General features: G+C 43.6%; 1 protein-coding gene across 2 annotated transcripts; it reads left to right on the top strand.

Moving 5' to 3' along the window:
- The first annotated feature begins 3,730 nt into the window (after positions 1-3,730).
- Positions 3,731-9,739, top strand: MSC (musculin). 2 transcript variants are annotated; one of them, XM_053248341.1, is made up of 2 exons: positions 3,731-4,341; positions 8,722-9,739. In XM_053248341.1, the coding sequence occupies exons 1-2, from the start codon at positions 3,829-3,831 to the stop codon at positions 8,788-8,790; spliced, it is 582 nt and encodes a 193-aa protein (XP_053104316.1). In that variant the 5' UTR covers positions 3,731-3,828; the 3' UTR covers positions 8,791-9,739. The 2 variants fall into 2 exon arrangements, with proteins under 2 accessions (XP_053104316.1, XP_053104315.1); XM_053248340.1 differs by having other exon boundaries at positions 8,700-9,739.
- Positions 9,740-10,104: the final 365 nt, after the last annotated feature.

The raw sequence follows: 10,104 nt of genomic DNA, 5'->3' as shown, positions 1-10,104 counted from the left end.
AGACGCGGGGTGAGGGAGAGCGAGAGTGCAAGCCCCGAGCAAAGGGCTGCAGTTTCTGAGAGCAGAAAGCCCTGCCCGCAGACGACAGTAGCTTCCCAATCCCAAATCAGCTCGGAATCGGGAGGAAGAAGAAAGCGGTGCCAAGAAGCGAAGGAGTGGAGATGGTGCCAACGCCAGTCTGGTGGGAAAAGGAACGGAACGAAAAGATTGCAGATGCAGGAATAAGGAGCCCAGACTTCCACCTGCTGCAGCCGTCAGAGTCCTGCGAAGAACATCTTCTTTCTTTCAAGCAGGCAGGCAGGCACGTAAACTTCGTGGGGGCTGCGGGGCTCAAACCCCCTCTGGGCTTCCTGGGATAGGCAATGCCCCCCCCCCGCAAGTTCCCATGCTCAAGTTCATCAGTCAATTGAACAACACACTCAGTCCTGTGTTGTCTTTGTGGCAGCTCAGCAAGTTCTTAGTTTCAGCCCTTTCACTCTAATTCTCTGATTAGAAGTAGTAAAGCAAGGAGAAAAATTAGTGGTGCTCTATGCATGCAAGTGGTCTGCTCTGCCCAGAGCTACCCCATCCCCTAAGGGGAATAGCTTACAGCCCTCACATGTAGTCTCCCATTCAAGTGTAAACCAGGGTGGACCCTGCTTAGCAAAGGGGACAATTAATGCTTGCTACCGCAAGACCCACCGCCCACCCACGAAACTGAGGTCTAGCCCCTGCAAGCAGGGGTGCAGATCCCTCCCTAAGCATATGCGTATCCTTCATTTTACTGATCTCCCCACCTACCTAATACGCCCCATCTCTCCCCCAAGTGTAGTTCACGTGCCCCCACCTCCATTTAAGTGAGAAGTTACTTCTCCAACACTTCCTCTGTCTGCAACCCTGTTGGAATCGTCTTGGGCTGATTGTCTTAAAATTATGGGATGGGTGGCTAATTTTTCAATGGAAGATTAACAACTCCTTTTATCCAGAGAAAATCCGAATAAGCAAGTTGTGGACAGGGCCTGAAATGTGTCCTTGTCACTTTCTACTAGGTAGTTTACTCCACGCTTGACAAATGGGAAAGCAGATTTTCTAGACAGTTTCACTCGCTGACATGAAGAGAATTACTTTAATTTCAATGGGAAATTAAAATTAAAGGGCAAGTTAGGCAAGGCCTTGATATTAATGGGACTACTTTGAGTAGTCATGTCTTTATGTCAGCCACCGATACTAAAGAAAGCAACTGATCTCCTCAGTTTCAGTTTGAGCCTAAACATTTATCACTACATATCCCAAAGACACAGTCCTGATGGATGGATGGATTTAATCAAATCAAAAGGCGTTTACCACCAACAGATGAGGGCGGGGCTGCATACAGTACACCCCTGTCCGATTCACAGTTACTTAGAAGTCAGTACATAAAGTCAGGGCCGGGGTACCACATTAAAAAGTCACAGAGAATGTCCATTAATTGTAAATTCAGATAAGATCATTCCAGGAAGTATAAACTTCTGAGGCATTTTGTTCTATGGATACAGTCCAGTTAAGTGATTATGTGTCAGTTTCCACCATTCCAGGCCATGGTTCCAAGCCATTTATCTGGACTTACATCAAAATTAGGAAGTGCTAGTTACAGACTCTAGTTTATCTGGCATCCACACATTTCATCCCACTGTAACGTCTTTTCCAGTGACTGTTGTTGGTGCCTCCCTCTTTTTTTAAGGTAGGAGCCCCTTTTGGACAGGGAACATTCCCTCTCCCCACATTTTCCTGCTAGATTAATTTAAAAAAGAAAAAGAAAGAAAAGAAAAGTGGTATATCAATATTCTAAACTAAACTCAGTTCTGCCTGTAATCTCTCAGATATATGGGGCTAGGTTGCATTTACCCCCGGATGAAGGAAAACACTCAGAGGCTGCTTCTCTAATATTCCAGGGTTGAGCCTTGCCATTAAAAGTATGTGACAGCAAGATTGAGCCTCAATGTTAACTCAAGTTAAGATTAGGCTTAAAAGAGTCTTAATCTTAGTTTAGATTAAGCTAGGCCAGAGTACCCTTGAAATGAATTTGGCTCAGATGTGTCTGTCCCACCAAAATCAGGACAACCCATAGGTGGGTTTTGCAGTCGGACTATAAACCATTCTCTCAAATAGCTCGATTCTGTACAGTTACTTGGAATTAAGTTCCATTTATTTCAGTAGAATTTTCTTCCAGGCAATATGGTTTCTAACAGTCACATTGTGCAAGAGTTATTGTAGTAAAAGTACCACTTAGCATGTTTATGACTAGTTATCAGGTATGAAATAAAAACGGACTTACTTCCAAGTAAACAGTTTAGGACTGAGTAGTGTTACTCAGTTTTCCAATGACAGTATTGTAATTGTATTCCCCTTCTGCCTACCATAGTTTCTTCCTTCCTTACAAAACATAAACGTGTTTGGAGGTACAAATCAAGGCGATCAAAATCTCCAGCAGGTGCATATCCGTTTAGCATGCCGTCTTGGATTTTACCTTAGTGTTTATATGAAATATGGAGTTAGCCTGTCCATTGAAATACCTTGGCTATTCAATGCATCTGTGCAATTTGAGGGGAAGAGATTCTTTCTCCCTAACCTGATCCTATGCTCGTTTGCGAGGAAGTAAATCAATCAGTAATAAGACTAACTCTAAATCAAGTTTGCATAGGATTTCAGCAAGCACACGCAAGCCTAAGAGCTAAGAACCATATGGACAGAATTCCCAAACTCTTATAATTGAAGTAACTTTCAACCCAGCCCTATCCACGTCTACTCAGAGGTACGTCTTGTAGTAGACACCAATGTGACTTCCAGTTAAATGGACATAAGATTGCTGCCTAATCCTATCTATTTAGTATGGCGTTAATGGGAGTTCCTCCATAATAAACCTGTTCAGAATTGCAACCTCAGATTACTTTACATGGAACCAGTATCTAGATCTAGAACATTCCTTTGGAATCTCTTTGATTTTAATGAGAACGAAGTTCTATGAGCGTGCTTGAGAGTTAGGGAGAACCAGAGCAAACTCCGTTTAAATTAAAGCACGTCAGTTTAACTGTATTATGGACTGAAGTTAACCGCCAATTTCAAACCTATTTCGCTTCGTAGGGGCTACCAACCAGCGCAGTTAATCGCTCCCTAACCTGCTCACTAAATTGCGCAGTTAGCGCGGAATTTGAACAACCAAGCAGGCCACGCACTCCGGACCGCAACAACGGATTGTTAGGAGTCCACCGATATCAGCGATCCCTTCTAAGTAAATGCATTTATGACGATGATCGGCCTGCCAGCAAAACAGATTTGCTCAAAGAGTTTCCTTGCTGGGAATCGCAGCCTTCTTTTCAGCACCCCGAGCACGGCAACCTCCCTTTCCGCCCCGGACAGCAAGAGGAGGAACAGAGAAGGTGGCGCAGAAAGGCCTCTTTACAGGCGCTCTCCTCCTCCTGAACTCAGCGCACTCGGCAGCTCGGGTCCAGTTCAGTCCTCACCCGCTCAGCCCGTAGCGTGTAGGAGCGCACTGACAGACACTGCCCACCCGCTGTGCTAGGGGAGGTCAAAAGACCGGCGCAGGGTGGAATGGTGCGTACAGGGCCCCGCGTGCAGTTCAGTGCAGTGTGTGAGAACAGGGCCTCTTCGTTCTTGCCCCCCTCCTTGCCCCTCGCAAATGGTTTGCCCCGCTCCCCACGCCGGCATATATAGCCTTGTCTCGCGGAGGTTCCCCCCAGAGCCATTGGGTAGCTTCTCTTGGGAAGCGAGGAGAAGAGGAGCCTTCTTGGGCGGGCTCCTGCTGCTCACTCTTCTGCTCTCCCGCCCCCGCTCGGAGCCTGGGGGTGGGTCATGTCTACGGGCTCCCTGAGTGACGCCGAGGAGCTGCCGGAGATGGACATGAGAGGGCTGCAGCTGGAATACCCGGTGCTGTCTCGTTCCAAGCGGCGTCTCCGAGGCGAACTCTGCCCCTCGGTGGATAACTCCTCAGCTGCGGAGGAAGAAGAAGAGGAGGAAGAAGAGGAGGAGGACGTCTTGGAGAGCTGCGGCGGCAGCAAGAAGAAGCGGGCCAAAGGAGCACCCGCGGCGGGAGAAGGGAAGAGGCAGCCGCCGGCGGGTCGGGGCGCAGCGGCTGCGGAGTGCAAGCAGACGCAGCGCAACGCCGCCAATGCGCGCGAGCGAGCCCGCATGCGCGTGCTGAGCAAGGCGTTCTCGCGCTTGAAGACCAGCCTGCCCTGGGTGCCCCCCGACACCAAGCTCTCCAAGTTGGACACGCTGCGCCTGGCTTCCAGCTACATCGCCCACCTCAGGCAGCTGCTGCAGGAAGACCGCTACGAGAAGGGCTACGTGCATCCTGTCAACCTGGTAAGCGCAAGGCTTGGTTTCCTTCTTAGATCGGTTGCAGAACGAGAGTGCTTCTGAGCACGTGCAGAGTGCCTCTTTTTTTTTTTGGCATGCTACAGAATAACTAATGCCAGCGGCATCATTCTCAGGGCATCAGAGGAGGGGTTTTTAGGACCCAGGATTGTGTATAGATTAGTAACTCATACTTAGCTGAATTTAAAGAACTGGAATTAAGGACAGCTTTCTTGAAAATAGCGCCCCATGTCTGGTATTCTGGATCTGGAAGCATCTCTGTCATTTTAAACGCATGTGTCACACATATGTAATATGGAATGATTGAAGAGGAAAAGTGAAAAAAGGCAGACAACATGATTGAACTCGGTGACTATAAGCAGGATTTAGCCCCCACAGCTCTCCTGCATCTTTAAAATTAATTCTGCTTTTGTTTTACATTGTTTTACATACAGTTGGAAGCTCAGATAAAATCTTCTATATTCATGTATAATATGTCTTTTTAAGAATGCAGCTTCAACACTGGCTCCTCTATCCTGACCTTGATCCACTCCTGCTTTGTGTGCATATTTGAATGCTGGCAGTGCAGGACAGAGGAACATTTATAAATGTAGGCTTTACATGCGGATTTGTAAAAAATGGACACACTTCTTGATCGCCTGCTAACCTCAGCCCATGAGAGAGAGGACTGAGCAAATTGCCTTTAAACTTTTTTCTTGGGTATGCATTCTGAGGAAGGCTTAGATTTCACGGTCCTTTTCTGTGGTCATTAAGGACATGGTCTTCGGGGTCCTACTTGTCCTTAAAGGGTTCTCCATGGGACTTTAAGAAATTCCTGTCATAGTGACAAGAAGCTGCAACTTGGTGTATCAGTAGAATGTGAGAAGTTTATCTCTCAACTTCTTTGCTTGCAGCACAGTATTACAAGCCCCTGAAATTGCATCCTTTCCAGCCTACTGCTAAAACATAACTGCCTTCTGGATGAGATGAAAAGGTCCATCTAGTTCTACATTCTCTGTTCACCAGCCGAGCACATATATGATGACCATCTTTGTCTCTAGCCGGTCTTTTGACTACCAGCAGATATTTGATGAACACTCCCTCTTCTTTTAATGAATTCTGTGAGCTGTACACCTCGGTGAAGTAGTTTTGCCTTCACCTGATGTCCCTGAGTTCACGTTCTTCAGTTCATGATGATGATGAGAGAGAAATTTGTTGCCATTCACTCTTTCCGTACTATCCACATAAAGTTATGCAACTTTCTCCTTAGTTGTCTTTATAAACTTAAAAAACCAAAACAAGAAATACATGAGTAGCCTCCTTGGCTTTTCTTCAAAGGGAAGATGCACCACCTTTTTGGTAATTGCCATCTTCTGTACCTTTTCCAGCTCTGACATTCTTTCGGAGAATATAACAGCACAACAAATAGTATAGCCAACGTTTAATAGAATGTTAATCTATTTGCCATTTTCATTGAGTTGCTTTTTTTTTTTAGTGAGGTTTTGACCATGACCTCAAGATCTATGATCTATTGCAAGCTGCCCATGAGATGAAATACAACCTCTAAAGTTAGTCATGAAGTTGCTTCAGCCTATGTACTATGCCTTAATGGCCTTGTGGATCATAATCCAATGCATTCATTGCTCAAGTCTCTTCATGCTAAAACTGATAGCTTGCATGATGGGAATCTGTTTCTGAGTGAACGAGGTTGCTAATTTGTGAATTATCCCAACTGCAGGCATGAGCAACTAATTGCATGTATCTAGCCCCAGGTTTACATCTCTGTTTTCACTGAACAGTTCTGTTTTCACTGAACCCATATATAGTGTGGGTTCACACAACTGCCTTTAAGTACTTACAAAGTAGGCACAAGAAGAACAGCAGGTCATGGGGAATGCGCTCCCATCGGGAGTGATGTCTGAACCTCCCCATTCCAGTTACTTACTTCTGGGCTAGATTTTACCAATAAGAACTAGAGGTCACCCAGTTGAAACCAGGATTTATTTATTTTATTTATTTATTTTTATTTAATTAACACATTTGTATATTGCCCAAACACAAGTCTCTTTGGATTTGGAGCTGGCTTGACGATCTAAGGCAGAAGTGGTAACCAGGATGGGGAACTGGATTTTGGAGGGTTCAGAGATCATGCCCAATGGGGCACTTATTCCCCATGACCTCCAGTTCATTTTATACCTACTTTGTAAGTATTTCCAGGGTTCTGCTTAGCATCTTGATGGCAATGTACATCCAGCTGCACAGCTGCATATGTGTCGGCAATTCATGTAGAATGCTGCTTATAGGCTTGGACCTTTCTGAAAGTGTGTGAGTGCCATTTAGCTGGGAACACAAGTGAGGGACCAAAATATGTGACTGCTACAGAGAAATCGAAGCTTGCGTTATTGCATTGCATTGGCATCCTGCCACTCCTCCAAAGAGCTCAGCACAGTGTTCTAGCTTCACAACAGAAGTGAAGGTTGGACTAAAAGACTCCTCACACCAACCCATTCCAACTCGATGAATGACCATGTGATTTAGATGAGGCTAGCAATGACTTGTTAAAGGCTACTAAATAAGATAACCAAGTATGGAGCTGAACTTGCTTTGTCATGTGCAAGCCCGGCATTAAAACCTTGTAAGTACTTGTTCTCTTGTCGGGGAAGCAAGCTGCCTAGAGAGCAGGAGGCTCTTGCTTTGAATCTCTGCTGGTGTGTTTCCCAGAATATGGGAAACTCCTATATCGGGCAGCAGTGATATAGGAAGGTGCTGAAAGGCATCATGTGCTGAAAGACTGAGAAGGCAATGGTAAACCACCCCTGTATTCTACCAAGAAAACCGCATGGCTCTGTGGTTGCCAGGAGTCAACACTGACTCAATGACACAATCTTTCAGTCTTTTCTCTTGTAAATATGATCACAACTCTCCTCAACAAAAGTAATATATGAACAAGATGTGCCAGCTGGAGAAGAAGGGAAATCTGGATGATTATTGAAATCCATTGTAGAACCTTCCAATGACCTTACACAGGAACATAGGAAGCTGCCATATACCGAGTCAGACCATTGGTCCATCTAGCTCAATATCGTCTTCACAGACTGGCAGCAGCTCCTCCAAGGTTGCAGGCAGGATTCTCTCCCAGCCCTATCTTGGAGATGCCAGGGAGGGAACTTGAAACTTTCTGCATGCAAGCATGCAGGTGCTCTTCCCAGAGTGACCCTGTAGCCTAAGGGGAATATCTTACAGTGCTCACACATGTCTCCCATTCTAATGCAAACCAGGGTGGACCCTGCTTAGCAAAGAGGACAAGTCATGCTTGTTACCACAAGACCAACTTTCCTTTTTTCCTTCATGAAAGTAGGATTATATTGAAGTTGAAGATACTACAATAATTAATGATTGGAGAAAGCTTACAAATTAGACACATTCAGTATCCATGTGGTATTAGTGGCTGAAACAGTACTAAATATTTGTTTACTTGAATATACTTTGGGCTTCCTGCTCTCAGCAGGCAGCTGGATCTCAGCAGTTCTTTCTGACTCTAAAATTCTGTGGTCTGAAAATTTAGCTTCCCATGTCACTATTCTGTGTATTTGTATCTGGACTGAGCAAAACAAAAAGACAACCGTAGTGGTGTAACATCCAGATCACAGCTCTTCTTCCATGAAAAGAAACAGTGAATAAAAATACCAGTAACTTGCAACTTTAATTTGCCTAAGGTTATTAAATGGATAGGGTTATGGGCAGAACAGAAGAACACTCTTGCATTTCTATGTGGTGTAGAAGTTGAGCGAGGATGAAAGTGTAGCATCTTAGCCAGACTAGCTTCTTGTTACAAACTCCTGCTTGTTTGTGGCAACCTCCTTGGCTTTGCAGCATCCTGAGAGAAAGTGAGGTAGCGAGATGCTGATTGAGGATGTGGGAATGGCAAAACAACAAATGCTGACCAGAGTGGTAAATCTAAATATTTGCTGGACCAAAGGTCCACCCTTCGGAAGTGTCTCAAGTTTGGAATACAAACATTCCAAGTTTGGAATACACCCCCCTCCCCAGTGGCTCATTCATATTTAAAGAATAGTGGGCTATTGTTAATAGAAAACTGGGAGAAGAATGTGCTTAAGCCAAACACTACATTTTATCCCAGCAGAATTAATACATGATTAATACATGAAAGAAATGTTGAAAATGAATAATTTCAAGTACATTTTAAATCTGTTTTTAAATGCACCAAGAAGCCATTTTTGTACTATCTCAGTTGTATTGAAAACATTGCTGGTAAAAAAGGATTAGAAAATGAATAATAGTATAACTTCTGGTATTTGTGTATTGTTATCCTTCCTTCTAATATGGAATACTGCTTTAATTTGCAGACCTGGCCATTTGTGGTTTCAGGAAGACCCGAATCGGACACCAAAGAGGTTTCAACAAGCAACAGATTATGTGGAACTACGGCTTAGTTAAAGTAATCAGTACTCTTGCTGGATATGCCTGACTCTTATGGACCATCCTGACTCTTATGGACCAAAACAAATTGGTGCAAAGAAATCCACTCTTAAATGTTTAAACTTGCTCCCCCTTGTTCAGTTGGAAGAAAAAAATGCACTTACATATATAATGAAGGAGATGTTACTGAACTTGCTGCTTCAGCTACAGTGGTGGGTTTATAAAGGGCTCTTTCTGCATTGTTAACAACAGTACCTGGAGGATTGTTGTTCTGAAGCTCTCTGACTAACTGAAGAGGATATACAGTGAGATACCATTAACAGGATTAACAGCATGGACCAAAATATAGATTGTACAAGCTAAACCAGAACAGTGTTGTTTGTATGCCAAAGGAAAGTGGTATTGTAGATTAGTGTTTAAACTCAAATTTATAATATATTTGATCTTTATGTTCCTGGCAGCTATGCAGTAGTAAACTACTTCTGTCTGTCATCTTAGCCACATTTTTCTTAAAACCAAAGTCTAAAAGGTAGTATTCCACTTGCTTCTTCACAGCCTGCTCCAAAATGCATTGAATCAAATTACTTGGATTTAGGCCAAATGTATGCATTCCCACTGGTGTCAATGGGGCTGAACTTGGCTGGACAAAAATGCCACGCCCTAAATGGCTAATGAATCAAAGCCATAGATACATTCTCATTGGAATAATTATTTTTCTGTATTTGAGCTGACCACAATTCTTGGGATGCATTCAAAAAAGCTAAGTGAATTTACCTTCTCTTGAACTTGGAAAACATGGCTATAAATAGAGAGGGTATTTTATGAGATCAGGAACATTTTTCCAAATCTCTTGGTTGTATAAAATGTTAACCTTTCCAGTGTTACTTTCCAAATGAAGTAGCAATCAGTATTTCAAATGTAAATAACTATATTTTTTATACTTTGATATTAAAAGCTTTGTTGCAAAGATACTGTGAGAGTGATGGTTTGCTGGAAAAGTCTAACTGCTGAACAATCTGGAAGAATTTCTAGAACTAAACTTAATGGCTTCAGTCTTTAGTGGAGCAGCCGCAGGTCACATGTTGGTATTCTCAGAAGTAGCGTATTAGAGGATTATGAATACTTCTTAACTTGTCTATAATGGGGAGGGGTGTCAGAAAAGTAGTAGGTGTGCTAATAGTAATACATCATAGTAACAACAATATTGGTTGCAAATTCTAATTGGTACTAATTCTTGTAGTGAGAAGAGAACAGTGAAAGTATAGCACTGCTTCATACTTCTGTGCTTCCCAGTTAGAAGCAGATTCCTGAACTCATCAAAGTTAAAAATCC

Source organism: Hemicordylus capensis, chromosome 4, assembly GCF_027244095.1.
Source record: "Hemicordylus capensis ecotype Gifberg chromosome 4, rHemCap1.1.pri, whole genome shotgun sequence".
NCBI lineage: Eukaryota > Metazoa > Chordata > Lepidosauria > Squamata > Cordylidae > Hemicordylus > Hemicordylus capensis.
The sequence above is the reverse complement of the archived record's forward strand: the minus strand, read 5'-3'. Positions and strand labels throughout refer to the sequence as shown.

Excerpts from the sequence above, each read along its gene's own strand:
- MSC (XM_053248340.1), top strand. The coding sequence starts at position 3,829 with ATGTCTACGGGCTCCCTGAGTGACGCCGAGGAGCTGCCGGAGATGGAC. Across the intron at positions 4,342-8,699 it reads ACGTGCATCCTGTCAACCTG|ACCTGGCCATTTGTGGTTTC; the intron begins GTAAGCGCAAGG and ends TTTAATTTGCAG.